The 19,783-nt window shown below is 47.7% G+C and overlaps 1 protein-coding gene across 1 annotated transcript in view; it reads left to right on the plus strand.

Annotated features, from left to right (window-relative positions):
* GUCY2C (guanylate cyclase 2C) overlaps positions 1 to 19,783 on the plus strand; it is a 246,423-nt gene that overhangs the window by 147,962 nt on the left and 78,678 nt on the right. Inside the window, exons 16-17 of the mRNA XM_030211775.1 lie at positions 15,875 to 15,979; positions 17,985 to 18,071. Coding sequence (XP_030067635.1) covers positions 15,875 to 15,979; positions 17,985 to 18,071 — 192 coding nt within the window. The remainder of the gene's footprint in view (positions 1 to 15,874; positions 15,980 to 17,984; positions 18,072 to 19,783) is intronic.

Raw genomic sequence — 19,783 nt, forward strand, 5'->3', positions numbered from 1 at the left:
GCCCCTCTCATTCTAGAAAGATCTGGGTCCAGAAGTCTCTTCTCACTCCCCCCCCCAGCTATCTCTCTGGAGCTCCCTCTACTGGCCCATACATGCCAATACTCAGCTCGATCCCTGGAGCTCCCCCTAGTGACCAGAATGGGCATTTTCCCGATGTCAGTGGAAGAGCGCCCTCTGGCGGCCACCTCATGTAAGGGCAGACACTGTGTTTATCACACTATCCATCACCACCTAGAGAGTCCACCACGGTACCGCTGCACAATGTCCTCAAGGAGACACTGCTTCGGAACTGGATGCGACCATTAACTAATCCCACCATCCCCAAGAAAGCAGAGTCCCAGTACAGGATCCACTCGGACCCAGAGTTAATGCGGCCACAATTGCCCCATGACTCGGCGGTCGTGGATTCTGCTCTCAAGAGGGCACGGAGTTCGAGGGATACCGCCTTGGCGCCCCCGGGGCGGGAGTCTCGCACTCTGGACTCGTTTGGGAGGAAGGCCTACCAATCCTCCATGCTCGTGACCCGCATCCAGTCATACCAGCTCTATACGAGCATCCACATGCGGAACAATGTGAAGCAACTGGCGGACCTGGTCAATAAGCTCCCGCCGGAGCAGTCCAGGCCTTATCAGGAGGTGGTCAGGCAGCTGAAGGCGTGCAGAAAGTTCCTGTCCAGGGGTATCTATGACACCTGTGATGTGGCATCTCGTGCTGCGGCCCAAGGTATAGTGATGCGCAGACTCTCATGGCTGCGTGCCTCTGACCTGGACAACCGCACCCAGCAGAGACTGGCCGACGTCCCTTGCCGGGGGGATAACATTTTTGGTGAGAAGGTCGAGCAGCTGGTGGACCAACTGCATCAGCGGGAAACCGCCCTCGACAAGCTCTCCCACCGGGCGCCTTCAGCATCCACCTCAGCAGGTGGACGTTTTTCCCGGGCCCGGCAGGCTGCGCCCTATTCCTTTGCAAGGCGTAGGTACACCCAGCCAGCCCGAAGGCCTCGCCAGGCACAGGGACAGCCCCAGCGCGCTCGTTCTCATCAACAGCGTGCGCCTAAGCAGCCCCCTGCGCCTCCACAGCAAAAGCCGGGGACGGGCTTTTGACTGGATCCACGGGAACATAGCCGCCCTCAAAGTGTCCGTACCGGACGATCTGCCGGTCGGAGGGAGGTTAAAATTTTTTCACCAAAGGTGGCCTCTCATAACCTCCGACCAGCGGGTTCTCCAAATAGTGCGGTGCGGATACGCCCTGAATTTGGCCTCCCTGCCACCAAATTGTCCTCCGGGAGCTCAATCCTTCAGCTCCCATCACAAGCAGGTACTTGCAGAGGAACTCTCCGCCCTTCTCAGCGCCAATGCGGTCGAGCCCGTACCACCCGGGCAGGAAGGGCAGGGATTCTATTCCAGGTACTTCCTTGTGGAAAAGAAAACAGGGGGGATGCGTCCCATCCTAGACCTGAGAGGCCTGAACAAATTCCTGGTCAAAGAAAAGTTCAGGATGCTTTCCTTGGGCACCCTTCTGCCAATGATTCAGAAAAACGATTGGCTATGTTCCCTGGATTTAAAGGATGCATACACTCACATCCCGATACTGCCAGCTCACAGACAGTATCTCAGATTCCGCCTGGGCGCACGGCACTTTCAGTATTGTGTGCTGCCCTTTGGGCTCGCCTCTGCCCCACGAGTGTTTACAAAGTGCCTCGTGGTGGTGGCGGCGTATCTACGCAAGCTGGGAGTGCACGTGTTCCCATATCTCGACGATTGGCTGGTCAAGAACACCTCGGAGGCAGGAGCCCTCCGGTCCATGCAGTGCACTACTCAACTCCTGGAGCTGCTGGGGTTTGTGATAAATTACCCAAAGTCCCATCTCCAGCCAACCCAGTCTCTGGAATTCATAGGAGCTCTGCTGAATACCTTCCTTCCCGAAGCGAGGGCCAACAACCTCTTGTCCCTGGCTTCGCAGACCAGAGCGTCTCAGCAGGTCACAGCTCGGCAGATGTTGAGACTTCTGGGTCATATGGCCTCCACAGTCCATGTGACTCCCATGGCTCGTCTTCACATGAGATCTGCTCAATGGACCCTAGCTTCCCAGTGGTTTCAAGCCACCGGGAATCTAGAAGATGTCATCCGCCTCTCCACCAGTTGCCGCACTTCACTGCTCTGGTGGACTATCCGGACCAATTTGACCCTGGGACGTCCATTCCAAATTCCACAGCCCACGAAAGTGCTGACGACGGATGCATCTCGCCTGGGGTGGGGAGCTCATGTCGATGGGCTTCACACCCAGGGTCTGTGGTCCCTCCAGGAAAAGGATCTGCAGATCAACCTCCTGGAGCTCCGAGCGATCTGGAACGCACTGAAGGCTTTCAGAGACCGGCTGTCCTACCAAATTATTCAAATTCGGACAGACAATCAGGTTGCAATGTATTACACCAACAAGCAGGGGGGCACCGGATCTCGCCCCTTGTGTCAGGAAGCCGTCGGCATGTGGCGGTGGGCTTGCCAGTTCGGCATGCTCCTCCAAGCCACATACCTGGCAGGTGTAAACAACAGTCTAGCCGACAGACTGAGCAGAGTCATGCAACCGCACGAGTGGTCGCTCCATTCCAGAGTGGTACGCAAGATCTTCTGAGAGTGGGGCACCCCCTCGGTGGACCTTTTCGCCTCTCAGACGAACCACAAGCTGCCTCTGTTCTGTTCCAGGCTACAGGCCCACGGCAGACTGGCGTCGGATGCCTTTCTCCTCCATTGGGGGACCGGCCTCCTGTATGCTTATCCTCCCATACCTTTGGTGGGGAAGACCTTACTGAAGCTCAAGCAAGACCACGGCACCATGATTCTGATAGCGCCCTTTTGGCCCCGTCAGATCTGGTTCCCTCTTCTTCTGGAGTTGTCCTCCGAAGAACCGTGGAGATTGGAGTGTTTTCCGACTCTCATCTCGCAGAACGACGGAGCGTTGCTGCACCCCAACCTTCAGTCCCTGGCTCTCACGGCCTGGATGTTGAGGGCGTAGACTTCACTGCGTTGGGTCTGTCTGAGGGTGTCTCCCGTGTCTTGCTTGCCTCTAGGAAGGATTCCACTAAAAAGAGTTACTTTTTCAAGTGGAGGAGGTTTGTCGTTTGGTGTGAGAGCAAGGCCCTAGAACCTCGTTCTTGCCCTGCACAGAACCTGCTTGAATACCTTGTGCACTTATCGGAGTCTGGCCTCAAGACCAACTCAGTAAGGAATCACCTTAGTGCGATTAGTGCTTACCATTATCGTGTGGAGGGTAAAGCCATCTCTGGAGAGCCTTTAGTTGTTCGATTCATGAGAGGCTTGCTTTTGTCAAAGCCCCCTATCAAGCCTCCTGCAGTGTCATGGGATCTCAACGTCATCCTCACCCAGCTGATGAGACCTCCTTTTGAGCCACTGAATACCTGCCATCTGAAGTACTTGACCTGGAAGGTCATTTTCTTGGTGGCAGTTACTTCAGCTCGTAGGGTCAGTGAGCTTCAAGCCCTAGTAGCTCATGCTCCATATACCAAATTTCATCACAACAGAGTAGTGCTCCGCACCCACCCAAAGTTCCTGCCGAAGGTGGTGTCCATCTTAACCAGTCAATTGTCTTGCCAACATTCTTCCCTAGGCCGCATACCCGCCCTGCTGAACGTCAGTTGCACACATTGGACTGCAAGAGAGCATTGGCCTTCTACCCCTAACAGGCTAGGGGTCGCTGTCGGGAAACGCACCATCTCCAATTGGCTAGCAGATTGCATTTCCTTCACTTACGCCCAGGCTGGGCTGGCTCTTGAGGGTCATGTCACGGCTCATAGTGTCAGAGCCATGGCAGCGTCAGTGGCCCACTTGAAGTCAGCCACTATTGAAGAGATTTGCAAGGCTGCGACGTGGTCATCTGTCCACACATTCACATCACATTACTGCCTCCAGCAGGATACCCGACGCGACAGTCAGTTCGGGCAGTCGGTGCTGCAGAATCTGTTTGGGGTGTAAATCCAACTCCACCCTCCAGGACCCGAATTTATTCTGGTCAGGCTGCACTCTCAGTTAGTTGTTCTTCGTAGGTCAATTTCTGTTATACCCTCGCCGTTGCGAGGTTCAATTGACCTGGGTTCTTGTTTTGAGTGAGCCTGAGAGCTAGGGATACCCCAGTCGTGAGAACAAGCAGCCTGCTTGTCCTCGGAGAAAGTGAATGATACATACCTGTAGCAGGTGTTCTCCGAGGACAGCAGGCTGATTGTTCTCACCTACCCTCCCTCCTCCCCTTTGGAGTTGCGTTTTCATGTTGTTTCTTGCTTGTCATTCAACTGGCGGGAACGGTCACGCACGGGCAGGAAGACGGCCGCGCATGCGCGGTGGGCGTGCCCTGCGTGCGGACTGCCCGCGAAGCTTCTTCCGGTTGGTGGGGGCTGCCGCGGACGTCACCCCAGTCGTGAGAACAATCAGCCTGCTGTCCTCGGAGAACACCTGCTACAGGTATGTATCATTCACTTTATCAAAGGGGACATATTCCAAACACTATAATGAAAATAAAATGATTTTTTTCTACCTTTGTTGTCTGGTGACTGTTTTTCTGATCAAGCTGGCCCAGTACCTGATTCTGCTGCTATCTGTCCTCAACTCCATTTCCAGATCTTCCTTTCCATTTATTTCTTTACTTTCTTCCTTTATTCTTCATTTCTTGCTCTATATCCATAAGTAAAAGCTGGGCCATCCGCAAACTTGACTGTCCAGTGGATCTAGCTTCTGCCTATTTTTTTCATCCATGTGCAGTTTTTCTCTTCTCTTCCTTTTCCCTCATTTCATCTCCTTCCTTTCTCTTCCCTTCCCTCCATCCATGTCCAACAATTCTCTCCCTGTCCTCCCCTCCATCTACCCATGTCCAGCAACTCCCCTGCCCTCCATCCATCTATCCATCCATATCCAGCAATTCTCCTCTCCCCAGCTGCCCCCCTCCATATCCAGCAATTCTCCTCTCTCTCCCCTGCTCTCCCCTCCATGTCCAGCAATTTCTCCCCTCCGGTTTTCTGGATGTGCAGGAACCAGTGGCGTACCAAGGGGGGGGCGGTAGGGGCGGTCCGCCCCGGGTGTCAGCGGGTGGGGGGTGCTCCGCGAAAGCCGACAGTTTTTTTTAAATCCATGCAGCGATCGCCGATGCAGGCAGAGCCTGGCGTCTGCCCTGCATGAACTGAAAAGAGGAAATCGCTTTGCTGACGTCGGGCCTTCCCTCGCTTGTTGTCCCGCCCTCGAGGAAATAGGAAGTTACCTCAAAAGAGGGCGGGACAACAAGCGAGGGAAGGCCCGACGTCAGCAAAGCGATTTCCTCTTTTCAGTTCATGCAGGGCAGACGCCAGGCGCTGCCTGCATCGCTGCACGGATTAAAAAAAAAAAAAGCAGGGTGGTGGCTTTAGGGTGAAGAGGGCTCAGGCCTCTCAACGGAGGGGGGGCTCAGAGGGGAGAAGGGGATTGGTGAAGGTGCTCAGAGGGAAGAAGGGGATTGGGGAGGGTGGGGGTGCTCATAGGGGAGAAGGGGATTGGAGAGGGTGGGGGTGCTCATACCGTAGAGGAGAAGGGGATTGGGGAGGGTGGGGGTGCTCATAGGGGAGAAGGGGATTGGGGAGGGTGCTCAGAGGGGAGAAGGGGATTGGAGAGGGCGGGGGTGCTCATACCATAGGGGAGAAGGGGATTGGGGAGGGTGCTCATAGGGGAGAAGGGGATTGGAGAGGGTGGTGGTGCTCATAGGGGAGAAGGAGATTGGGAGGGTGGTCAGAGGGAAGAAGGGGATTGGGGAGGGTGCTCATAGGGGAGAAGGGGATTGGAGAGGGTGGGGGTGCTCATAGGGGAGAAGGGGATTGGGGAGGGTGGTCATAGGGGAGAAGGGGACTTGGGGAGGGTGGGGGTGCTCATAGGGGAGGAAGGGGATTGGGGAGGGTGCTTAGAGGGGAGAAGGGGATTGGGGAGCTCAGAGGGGAGAAGGGGATTGGGGAGGGTGAGGGTGCTCAGAGGGGAGAAGGGGATTGGGGAGGGGAGTGCTCAGATGGGAGAAGGGGTCTGGGGGTCTGACAAGGGGGCAGGAGGGAAAATGGGTCCATGCCTGGGGCAGGTGGGAGAATGGGTCTGGGGCTGAAAAGGGGGGATGCAAGGCATGTGTGGATGAAGGGGGCTGGAACTGGGGCTGAAAAGGAGGGTATTTGGGATAAGGGGCTAGTACTGGAACTGGGGGCTGAAACGGGGCAGGGGCTGAAACTGGGGGCTTTAAAGGGGACAGGGAGAACTGGCTGGGGCTGAAGCTCGGGACTGATGGGAGAAAAGGGCTGGGGACTGGTGGGATAGTGGGGCTGAAAAGGGGGGCAGGTGGGAGATGTGGGCTGGGGCTGGAACTAGGGGCAGGTGGAATAAGGGGGCTGAAAAGAGGGGGCAGAGAGAGAGGGGACAGACCCTGGATGGAAGTTGGGAGCATGAGGGAGGGCAGACCTTGGATGGATGGGAGAGGGAGGGCAGACGGATTGAAGGGGCAGAGAGAAAGGGCAGATGGTGGGTGGAAGGGGGAGAGAGAAAGAGGGCAGACTGGGGTAAATGGTGGATGAAGGGTCATAGATAGAGGGCAGATGTGGAGGAAGGGAGAGAGAGAGAGAGTGGCAGACTGGGACAGATGGTGGATGGAAGTGGCAGAAATAGAGGGCAGATGTGGATGGAAGGAAGACAGAGAGATGGCAGACTGGTGGCAGACAGTGATGGAAGGGGGGCAGAGAGAGAGGGCAGACACTGGATGAAGGGACATTAGAGAGGGCAGACACTGGATGGCAGAGAGTGAGCGAAGACATGCCTGGATGGAAGGAAGACAGTGAAAAGAAGTGAGGAAAGCAGAAACCAGAGACGACAAACTGTAAATATATATTTTAAATTATTTTGCTTTAGGATATAGTATTGTAGCTGTGTTATACATTTTTATAAGTAGAACATGTAAATAAGGTCATCTTTTTATTGGGACTAATTTTAATACATTTTGACTTAACTTTCAGAGAACAAAACCCCCTTCCTCGGTCAGGATAGGATAATGTAACAGCACTATACTGTTATTGACCTGAGGAAGGAGATTTTGGTCTCTGAAAGCATAAATGTATAGTGCCATAAAATTGATATTATTTGTTTTATTTCTATTTGTTAATTTGTAAGGTGGTGATTGGTATTTGTTAGTTTTTTCAAATTTCATCTGCTGTCTTTATATTTTTGCACAGTACTATGGGAACGTTTTCTGTTCTGTGGGTGTTGCACTTGTATGCAGGAGTCTTGGCATCTTGGGGGTTCAGTTTAATTTTTGTCTAAATAGAAAGTTAAATATTACTACTATTCTATAGTTGGATTAGGGTCGTATCTGTGTTTGTGAAAAAGACAGTGGCTTTCAGTTGGCATTGCTGTGCAGGAATCCGACGATCTGTGTTATTTCTGGCCTGGGTTTCCGTTTTACAATAGGGGAATTGATGTTCTAGTGCTCACTGTAGTGTTTAAGATGCTTCTTCCTTTCCTTTGGTGACTCGTAGAAATTACTGCTTATGGTATGGTAGAATCGCTCCGATAGTCCTGATGTTTTTAATTCTCGGTATGCCTAGTACTGGATTTGGGGGGGGGGGGGTGTTAAAAAATGACCGGCCCCGGGTGTCAACTACCCTAGGTACGCCACTGGCAGGAACACAATCAGATCGTCCCCTTTGATATTAACATCTACCTTCCGCAATAGGTCATCGTCTGAAAAATTGAATCTGGGGCCATTGCAGCATGGATGGCTAGAGAAACATTTTTTAAAGAAGAGAAAGGGTGTATTTACTTCAAAGAGATAGACAACATAAATTGTTCTTCCTTTTTTCAAGGATCCCCTCCCCAAAAAAACGAAGTTGTGCATGTAGCTGCTCAGTTGCCCAGCTGGAATCATTTTGATCTCCACAACTATGCAGATGGAATTTAGATTTCTCAAGAAAGTCAACTGCTACAGCCTGAATTACTACGGTTTTTGCTTTCGTGCTGTATCTACAGAGTAAAAAGGCTTAGTAAATCAGGCTCTATGAGTTTCAAACATCTTCAAAACAATTTAAATAGTTACTGGTTATTTCAGTTTGGAAAAAAATACTGAATAACTGCTTTTAAAGATCTGAAAAATTGGTCAGCTTCAAAACGGTATGATTTCCTCTGAGAATGACTTTCATGTGAAAAGGCCCTCAGCTGGTAAATCAGTGAATTCACATTAAGACTTGAATCCTGTATAATTATCAAGCTATTTTTACCATATTTATCCTATCACATCAGCTACCTCTGCGGCTATTTCATAACCCTTAAAAGTTGCCCCAGCACAGATGCTGTAGTACCATCTATCATCAAGGTAAACTACTACAATGACAGGTCTGAAAGCTTGTGTACTGTGATGCACAAAAGCCAGGAGATGGGCTATCTTACAAATCGCACACCTACTACTACTACTACTACTATTTAGCATTTCTATAGCGCTACAAGGCATACGCAGCGCTGCACAAACATAGAAGAAAGACAGTCCCTGCTCAAAGAGCTTACAATCTAATAGACAAAAAATAAATAAAGTAAGCAAATCAAATCAATTAATGTGAACGGGAAGGAAGAGAGGAGGGTAGGTGGAGGCGAGTGGTTACAAGTGGTTACGAGTCAAAAGCAATGTTAAAGAGGTGGGCTTTCAGTCTAGATTTAAAGGTGGCCAAGGATGGGGCAAGACGTAGGGGCTCAGGAAGTTTATTCCAGGCGTAGGGTGCAGCGAGACAGAAGGCGCGAAGTCTGGAGTTGGCAGTAGTGGAGAAGGGGAACAGATAAGAAGGATTTATCCATGGAGCGGAGTGCACGGGAAGGGGTGTAGGGAAGGACGAGTGTGGAGAGATACTGGGGAGCAGCAGAGTGAATACATTTATAGGTTAGTAGAAGAAGTTTGAACAGGATGCGAAAACGGATAGGGAGCCAGTGAAGGGTCTTGAGGAGAGGGGTAGTATGAGTAAAGCGACCCTGGCGGAAGATGAGACGGGCAGCAGAGTTTTGAACCGACTGGAGAGGGGAGAGGTGACTAAGTGGGAGGCCAGCAAGAAGCAGATTGCAGTAGTCTAAACGAGAGGTGACAAGGGTGTGGATGAGGGTTTTGGTAGAGTGCTCGGAAAGAAAGGGGCGGATTTTACGGATGTTGTAAAGAAAGAAACAACAGGTCTTGGCGGTCTGCTGGATATGAGCAGAGAAGGAGAGAGAAGAGTCAAAGATGACCCCAAGGTTTCGAGCTGAGGAGACTGGGAGAATGAGAGAGCCATCAACAGAAATAGAAAATGGGGGGAGCGGGGAGGTGGGTTTGGGGGGGAAAATGAGAAGCTCGGTTTTGGTCATATTTAATTTCAGGTGGCGTTGAGACATCCAGACAGCAATGTCAGACAAGCACGCTGAAACTTTGGTTTGGATGCAAGGTGAGATATCAGGGGTAGAAAGGTAGATTTGGGAGTCATCAGCATAGAGATGGTAGGAAAAGCCATGGGATGAGATTAATGAACCAAGGGAAGAAGTGTAGATAGAAAAGAGGAGGGGACCAAGAACAGAACCCTGAGGTACGCCGACAGGCAGAGGGATAGAAGTAGAAGAGGATCCACCAGAGTGAACACTAAAGGTGCGGAGGGAGAGGTAGGAAGAGAACCAGGAAAGGACAGAGCCCTGGAATCCAAGTGAGGACAGGGTATCGAGAAGTATGCTGTGATCGACAGTGTCAAAAGCAGCGGAAAGATCAAGAAGAATGAGGATGGAATATTGACCTCTGGATTTAGCCAGTAATAGGTCATTGGAGACTTTAGTAAGCGCAGTTTCGGTTGAGTGGAGAGGGCGAAAACCAGATTGTAATGGGTCAAGAATAGCATGTGAGGAGAGAAAATCAAGGCAGCGGCGGTGAACAGCACACTCAAGTAATTTGGAGAGAAAAGGAAGGAGGGAGATGGGTCGGTAATTAGAGGGACAAGTAGGGTCAAGTGAAGGCTTCTTAAGGAGAGGTGTGACCACAGCATGTTTAAAGGCAGCAGGGACAGTCGCAGTGGAAAGTGAGAGGTTGAGAATGTGACAGATAAAAGGAATAAGAGTAGGAGAGATGGCATTAAGAAGGTGGGTGGGAATGGGATTAGAGGAACAGGTGGTACATTTTGAGGAAGAAAGGAGAAGTGTAGTTTCCTCAATAGTAACTTCAGGAAAGGAGGAAAGGGAATGAGGGGAAGGAGAGAGAGTGGGACGGACTAGTGGAGGGAGAGGTGGTGAGGTAGAGAAAGCAAGGTTTATCTTTTGAACCTTGTTGTGAAAGAATTCAGCAAGGGTCTGAGGAGATAATGAAGGGGGAGTTGGGGGAGGAGGCACCTTGAGGAGAGAGTTCAATGTGGTGAAGAGAAGTCGAGGATTAGAGCCAAGAGAGTTGGTCAGTTGGATATAATAATCCTGTTTGGCACGTAAAAGAGCAGATTGGAAGGAGGTCAGCATGAACTTAAAGTGTAAGAAATCAGCAAGGGCCCGAGATTTCCGCCAGAGGCGTTCGGCGGAGCGGGTACAGGAACGTAGGTAGTGGATATTAGAAGTCAGCCAAGGTTGGGGTTTTGTACGCCTTACAGGGCGGGTCATCAAAGGTGCAAGAGTGTCTAAGGCAGAGGATAGAGTATTGTTGTAAGAAGAAACAGCCTCGTTGACAGACGTGGATGGTGCCACAGTAGAGAGGAGGTTTGAAACATGGGAGGATAGAGATGAAGGGTCAATATCACGAAGATTCCTAGATAAATTAGATAGGATAGGACGGAACTGGGAGGGGGGAGATTTAAGTGTGAAAGTTATAAGATGGTGATCAGAGGAGGGATGATCAGAGGCAAGGAAACTAGAAGGTGAACAGTTGGAGGAGAAGATGAGATCAAGACAGTGACCATTTTGATGAGTGGGGGAGGTGGAGCATAGTTGGAGATTAAAGGACGACGTTAAAGCGAGTAACTTGGAAATATAAGAGTTGGAAGGATCATTAGCAGGAATATTAAAGTCACCAAGGATGAGAGAGGGGGAGGAAGGATCATGGAAGAAGGCAAGCCAGGTGTCAAAGTCACTGAGAAAGGTTGAAAGGGACTTACCAGGGGGACGATAAATGACCGCTATTCGAAGAGGCAGAGGAGAGAAAAGGTGGATAGAGTGGACTTCAAAGGAGGAAAAACAGTGAGATTGAGGTGGAAGAAGGGGTTGAAATCTGGAGGAGGGAGAGAGAAGTAGTCCAACACCGCCCCCACGGCCAGCAGGGCGAGGAGTATGTGAAAATAGATAACCGCCATGGCACAGGGCTGCGACTGAAGCAGAGTCATCAGGGCAGAGCCAGGTTTCTGTTATGGCGAGCAGATGGAGGTGACGCGAGATAAAGAGGTCCTGGATATAGGGGAGTTTGTTACAGATAGAGCGGGCATTCCATAGGGCGCAAGAGAAGGGCAGAGAAGAGGAGGGGAGTAGAGGAATAGAGATGAGGTTAGAGAGGTCACGGTGAGATCTGTAGAGTTTGGATAATAGTTGGTGAGGAGGGCCAGGATTGGGATTGATGTCACCAGCTGAGAGTAAGAGAAGGAGTAAAAGAGAGCGGAGGAGAGTAGGAGAGGTGTGGCCACGAAGGCGTCGAAGGTGAGAGGTATTTAGGTGGAATGGGGAAGGCAAAATGGAGGGAAGAAAGAGACGGAGATTAAAAGCCAAGAGGGAGGAAGAGGGTAGGAGAGAAGGTGAGGTGATGAAGTCAATGGATGGGAAGTGAGTTCCTGTAGCGGAGAGAGGTAGGGGGTGAGGGAAAAGATTAGGAAGGGACAGAGCTAGGAAGAGAATGTGAACAGGGGCCATAAACGATTAAGGTACTTTAGCAACTGGAAAAAGATTAGATACAAAGAGAAAAATGCCCCGCGCGCGCACCTAGAGCGGAGGCCCTGAGTGGATCGGGGTGGACCTGGGTGTCACCCCGGAGAAGGCTGTAAGGATATGCAGATGAGCTGCAAGTCCTCCACAGCACCTGAAAGGCAGCCGGTGGTAGAGGTGGGCACCTCTCAGCTGAGGAAAGGCTTACCAGGGGTTAGGCCGAAGCCAGCATTCCTCCCCCTGAGGGTCGCCTGATCCAGGGTTGCCTTCTACAAACTGATATTTGCCTTTAGACTCTTAAAACATTTAATTGTAAAAACGGTACTGAAAACTCCCAAACGCTTTTCATGCACATTTTAGTCACTGTGATCATCACACAATAAAGATACCATCGAAAGCCTACATAAAGAGGTGAAAAAAAATCCTTGGTGATCTCTCTATACAAATACAGCACCATCTCTTAACACCTGCAGATACAAAAAAACCACAAACATTTCAATAGTCCATGGTTATAAGCTCTGTGGGCTTCTGCGAGGGGGGGAGGGGTTGCGGTTTGTTTGTGTGGATGGAAGCAAATAATACTAAAAACTCCCCGCCCCTCAGGAGGCACGTTGCAAACAAAAGACTCTACCCCAGGCCAGGATCTTGAGTCTTTACAGTAACCATTTAAAAAAGCGTTAATAAATCAGAAATCTGAGTCGTAGAGCAGAGCCCCTTCCTACTCGTGCTGCATAAACTTGCTGGGCTGGCAAAGCACGCCCTTGTCAGTGTGTGCATGCTTCTGCAGTTTTAACTCACCTCGTGGGTCTCAGCTTGACTTCTTTCTTGTTGTCCACAACAGCAGGGACACAGTTTGTCACTCAGGTCCGTCCAGTCTGCGTGCAATCCACAGCTCCAACCGGTTGAAAACAGGGAAAACAACCAGGTCTCTTTTTTCCCTGGTCTGTGGCAAGTGCATTTCTTTTGGCCAGCTTTACACTCGCAGGGCTGCTCCAGCTGGATGTTCCTGACCAGATGGCGACCAGAAGCAGCCCTCTTCTCCTGCCACCACACTGCCTTTAAACAAAAATCAGTGAAGCAGCGTCGCAGGCAGCCCCTCGCTTCTGCCCTGCAGCTGCTTGTAAAAGAAACAAATTTCCTTCTCCTCCTCGTCTTCGTCGGGCCTTGCTTCTCTCACTATGTCCCGCCCTCACGGAAATAGGAAGTTACCTCAGAAGAGGGTGGGACATAGTGAGAGAAGCAAGGCCCGATGAAGACGAGGAGGAGAAGGAAATTTGTTTCTTTTACAAGCAGCTGCAGGGCAGAAGCGAGGCGCTGCCTGCGACGCTGCTTCACCGATTTTTCTTTAACAGCAGGGTGGTGGCAGGAGAAGAGCAGCGGGAGCGGAGCACAGCACCCCCCCCCAGTGACACCCGAGGCGGACCGCCCCGACCGCTCCACCCTTGGTATGCCACTGAAGGCAGGGCTGCTGTCGGGGTCCGGAGGTAAACAGCGAGGGTAAGCATGGCACAGTGGCGCCCTCCAGAGGTTGGCGCCCTCCTACAATGCATACCTCGCTTACCGGGTTGGCATGGCTCTGCTTACATCATCCAGGCTCTTAACATCAGCTGGGGGGGGCCCGGTTCACAGCGAGAGCCAGGAGCTTCTTTGACCAGGAACAAGTCCTCTGTGCGGTACGTCTACCAATAGATGAGCCCCAAAGCTCTGCTGCAACAAGGCCCCCTTTTTATTAAGCTCAGAACTCATGTTCAGAGCTAAGGAAAATTACAGAATGCTTCTCTGTTTAGGTACTGTGGGGATGTGGTCACATGTTTTCCAAGTCCAGGTGGCCAGGTTGAACTCCGAAAACAAGCACCATCCTCCTCCTCACATACCAAATTAATTAGAGCTGTGTCTTATCTTCTGCATTCCAATTTATTTTCACACAATCAAAGTTAAACAATCATTTTTAAACAGAATTACTTCTAATCAACAATACAGACCCCAAGTGCACTGGTCGGTCAAGACAGAGTTGAAAAAAACAATCTTTAAAATTCACTTTTATTACACGTACCCTTTCCAAAACATTCTGCCAACAAAATTCAGATGTAAACAGCAGCTTACAGAATAAAGCGGCTTGAATTAGAAGTTGCAAGTCCCTGTGAAATATCCTTCATTGCAATAGAACATAACATATTAGGTACAGGGTTAAGTGGACTTAATAAAGCAGTAGTTTTCAACCCAGTTCTCAGGGCACATATAGCCAGTCAGGGTTTCAGGATATCCATGATGAATATGCATGAGATAGATTTGCATGCACTGCCTCCTTTGTATGCACATAGATCTCATGCATGGTCATTGCGGATATCCTGAAAACCTGACTGGCTAGGTGTGCCTCAAGGTTGAGAAACTAACTGCTTCAAGGCATTCATTCTTAGGTATGATATCTTAACTGTAATTGTGAATTTTTTTTAGTTTTGGATTTTAGTGGCTTATCTGATAATCAGATTCATCCAAGGCGGTGTACAGTAGGTACAGTTTAACATCAAACTTTGTTACCATCAAATTTTGTTAACAGCATAGCAATAGTAAAATTTACAAGTATAAACATAAATACAATGAAAGAGGAAAACATGAAAACAGCAAATTGAAACCTAATAATAAGACTATCATGAAACAGGATCAAAAATATACCCATTTAACAGCACTGGAATTCAAATAACATAGATATACATTAGTACTAATATCTTGGTTTTTAAAACAAACAAATAAATTTATATTTATATCTATATATAGCTTTATTGTAATTTTCAAATAGTGGAAAAAAGAATAAGAAAAATACAAACAATAAAGATCATAAATAATAACAATAACTATGAAATCAAATTAAAGAGGTTGTTGGACTTTATGAAGTTGTATTGAGATAAGAGTCCAGTGATTTCCACGTGTTTTATTTAATGCTTTTTGAAGATAGGTATATTCCAAACTGTTTTTATATTTCTTGTAAAATAGTGTCTAGTTCCATCGCATATATATATGGAAAGATGAGGATTTTCCTTCCAATGGCTTATGACTAATTTTAAAGCGATTGAAATTAGAAAGTCAAAAAGCTTTGTCATTATCGGAAAATCTAGATATTTTTTGACCACTGCAGGCACATTTATAAAACACTGACTGTGACGGCTGAATATTGAGTTATGTGAATTTTGACTTTTCCTTTGAATTACCATAATGTATGGGTATTTGTCATTTGTGATATTTTCCCTTCTTTTTCCTTTAGAGATATTTGATTATTGCATAGTGTTTGTGTAGTTCATGCTGACAGTGTATTGCAAATGATTCCAGACAGAACAAGATCGTTGTAAGGGGTCCTTTTACAAAGTGCACTGAAAAACTGCTTGCGTTAGTGTAGGCGCGGGTTTTGGGCGCTCGCTGATCCATTTCTTAGCACGCCTGTAAAAAGGCCTTTTTGGGGGGGCTGAAAATGGACGTGCGGGAAAATCAAAACTGCCATGCGTCCATTTTGGGTCTGAGACCTTACCGCCAGCCATTGACCTAGCAGTAAAGAATCTGGGCGGTAATGACCTATGTGCATCAAATGCCACTTGGCGTGCATCCGTTATGCGCGCCCAAAAATAAAAAAGTTTTCAGACGCGTGGCAAAAAATGAAATTACCGCAAGAGCCACGCGGTAGTCGGGCAATAACTCCATTTTGGCGCATGTTGGGCGCATGTAGATGCTTACGCAGCTTAGTAAAAGGGCCCCTAAGATTCATAAAAACATAGGTGGCAACAGATAAAGACCATTTGGTTCACCCAGACTGCCCATTTGTACCTGTCTACTCTGCTGCCACAGGCTGTAGCTTGCTTGGAACAGGAATCCTTTATCCCACAGAGGCACAGTCAGCTGTGTGGCCTAATCTGCTACCTATAATTTCTGTAAAGGTTACTTAGCTCCCCATTGCTCCGGGTGCAAATGGGAGTTTTAAAAAATATGAAATTTTATTGCAGCTTCTGCAGATTGATTACTACAACCTGACCAAGTTTTATGGGACTGTGAAGATGGACACCAAGATATTTGGAGTGATTGAATATTGCGAGAGAGGCTCACTCCGGGTAGGGACATTTATACTCAGCAGTACTTTCAGGACTTCTTATACCTTTCTCCATATCCTAGAAAAATTAAAGGTGTAGGTTGGTCTACTAGTGAAGCAAGAAGTAGTAGTTTGAAGGTTGAATATGGTCCTTGATGCTGATGGCATCACTATAAAATACTTAGAACATGAATAGCGATATGCCATTGCCTAGCATAGAAACTTCTCCGTTGGTTTGACTGCATATTTTATTGTATGTCCTGGAGCAAGTTGGTTGCTGTAAACCTTCATACATTTAAAGTTAATGATGTGAAGACTGAGACTGTATGAGACACTACTGCATGCATGAGATCAGTCATAAGATAAGTACATAAGTGTTGCCATACTGGGACAGACCAAAGGTCCATCAAGCCCAGTATCCTGTTTCCAACAGTGGCCAATCCAGGTCACAAGTACCTGGCAAGATCCCAAAACAGTACAATACATTTTATGCTGTTTATCCCAGAAATAAGCAGTGGATTTTCCTAAGTCTATTTTAATAATGGCTTATGGACTTTTTTAGGAAGCTATCCAAACCTTTTTTAAACCCCGCTAAGCTGACTGCTTTTACCACATTCTCTGGCAACAAATTCCAGAGTTTAATTATATGTTGAGTGAAAAAATACTTTCTCCAATTCATTTTAAATTTACTACTTTGTAGCTTCATTGTGTACCCCCTAGTTCTAGTATTTTTGGAAAGAGTAAACAAGCCACTAATGTGGACAAAGTCAGCATGGTGTGGTATGCATTCATTGCTATAACAGTACACATGGTCTGCAAGGTGAATTATAAGTGTATGTGGAGGAAAATATTGCAGCATAGTGGACTGGATTCTATGTATGGCACCAAAACAGTTGGCGCCAAATAAAGCGCTATTCTATAAGCCGTACTTAGGAAACAGTTTATAAAATAGTGCTTATGCCCGGGAATTGCACCTATATTTAGGCATGGCCATTTGCACCAACTGAAATGTGGTTAAATGAACATGCCTACATTAGGCGTGTAACCCCATTATTCTATAACAACATGCATTAATTTTAGGATTGACCCTGTTCTGCCTACGCCCCTCCCATTTGACTACCTCCTTTTTCTGGTCGCCCATAAATCCCATGCCTAAATTTACATGCATAAATGCCAATTAAATCTAATTAGTGCGAATAATTGCTTGTCAAAAAGCCAATTGTTGGTGCTAATTAGCTCATTATTCAATTCCGCATGCAAATTGGGCGTGTACCCAAAATTTGCATGCACAATTTTAGGCAACATTTATAGAATTAGGGGCAGTATGTGTTGGTCTTTTCCAGAAATCTCAGAAAACATTGCAATTGCTGCAGAACATAGCTGCTAGGATCTTGCAGGGTTGAATCTTCAGTGCTGTGTCTTCCCCTTGCTTAAAAACGTACACTGGCTCACCATAGAATCCTGGGTATGATTTAAGATTTTGCTGTTAGTCTTTAAAATCCATTATTGTCTTCTGCCAAAGTATGGGGTCCTTTTACTAAGCCACGCTAAAATGTGGCCTGCGGTAGTGTGGAGGCGTGTTTGATGCGTGCGCTGGGCCATTTAAAGGCTTTAAAAAAATGGGGGCAGTAAATGGCTAAAATTAAAAGTAGCATGTGGCTATTTACTGCCTGAGCCCTTACCACCACCCATTGACCTAGTGGTAAGGGTTCATGCGCTACACACACGGTACTCATGCAGCGCGTGCCAATGTGCCCATGCTGCCGATTACCACCGGGAACACCCCCCGCAGTAGAAAATAGAGTAATATTTTCTACTGTGGGGAACAGCACGTGCCAACTTCAAAATGACCACCGGGTGGGTGCACTATCCGTGCGATAGTGTCGATTTGGCATGTGTTACATGCGCAGTAGCCCTACCGCCGCTTTGTAAAAGAGCCCCTATGTCACAAATGGTTTTTTCTTTGTGTTCTATAACATTTCTATCTCAGTGTAGAGAGTCACCTGCTCTTTCTTGTCATTCACCAGGATGTCTTGAATGATAAAATCTCCTACCCTGATGGCACCTTCATGGACTGGGAGTTTAAAATTTCTGTGTTGTATGACATTGCCAAGGTAAGATGGCCATGGGACTGACGACTGGAAACATGAGACAAAGTCTAACACACAAGGTAATGATGTGAAGGATGTTTGGGAAGCAGAAAGTAGCATCACTGTAGCTACGTAGTCAGTAGTGTAAGAAGACTCCTGTGCAAGAGATCTGCTTCCTGACAGGCCACTGGACCGGACCTGTGCACAGCGCCAAGGCCTCTGTCAATCATGAATAAGAATCAGACAGGTGCACACAGTAAGTAAAGATAAGCACACCTTAAAATTGAGGCCCAGATCTGCCTATATTTGTTTTGAATTTACCCAAGTGATCACAATAGGCTTTGACCTTTCCAACTGATTTTATTTTTTTTATTATTTAATTTTCAAATTTGCAAATACATTCACCTGAAGATGGGAATGTGGCCAATGTAACGTCAATTTTTTAAAATGGTTCCAGGGGTGATCCGGGAAATTACAGACCGGTAAGCCTGACTTCAGTGCCAAGCAAAATAGTGGAAACTATTATAAAGAATAAAGGAAGTCTTTTACAAAGGTGCACTAGCGGTTTTAGCTCACACTAAAAATTCATGTGCGCTAAATGCTAAGATGCCCATTATCCTCGAGATTCTATATATGGCGCCTTAATTTCTGCATGGAAATCGGAGCGTATTCTACGACAATGCATGTAACTTAATTGGTTAACTAACTAATCAGCGCTGTTAATTGGATGTTAACAAGCAGTTATCAGCACTAATTGACATCTACTATAATAAAACTCACCCTCAACGTTCTGAAGACAACGTTCTGAAGTCACTCAGTCAGTCACTGAAGGGTTCATGGATTCATGGTGGTGAAGCCTCAACACTGACCATGTCTCTCTGCCCCGCCCTCGCATGACAGACCAATCAGAAAACACACCCTCAACATTCTGAAACACAAAGGACCATCACAACACCATTCCCAGGCAACACTAGGCAACGTAAGACGGACCAATCAGAGGAAACTAAGTGACAATAAGGGAGGAGCATTCCCCAGCAGAATGGCTCATTATCTGTGCAGCACTGAGAGCACAGAAACCACTGCTGGAACGAGAGAAGAATATTCCAGCTGTGGGGTATGTGCAAAAATTTACATTTACATTTCACATTTACATTTCACCAACAGAAAGACCCCCCTCCACAAACCTCCTTACAGACAAAACCACACACACACACAATACAACAGAAACACAACCCACAAAGCCACACCACCAATCCAACCCACATCCCCCACCCCCAAGCAAAAAACAAAACAAAACAAAAAAAAGACACACATCAACAACCTGCCACACACACTGCACACTCACTCACACACACACACCCACACACACACCACACACAACACACACACAATAACTCTGTGACACATACACACACACACAAAAAAAACCACATGCTAGCGCCCGTTTCATTGGTTTCGGAAACGGGCCTTTTTTACTACTTAATTAAGATTTACGCACACAACTCACTAAGCATATTCTGTAATGTGGTGCACCTAAGCCAGTTGAAAAGGGGGTATGGCCATGGGCGGGGTGGGGCATTTCTAAAATCTATGCACGTTGTTTTAGAATACACCCGATCTGAGCCTAATTTAGGCATCAGGATTTACGCCAAGTAAAACATGGCGTAAATGGCTGCAACTACATTTGGTCATGTGGAGAGGCACTTGGCATTATTCTATATACCACATGGATATTT

This window comes from Microcaecilia unicolor, chromosome 1, assembly GCF_901765095.1.
Source record: "Microcaecilia unicolor chromosome 1, aMicUni1.1, whole genome shotgun sequence".
Taxonomy (NCBI): Eukaryota; Metazoa; Chordata; class Amphibia; order Gymnophiona; family Siphonopidae; genus Microcaecilia; species Microcaecilia unicolor.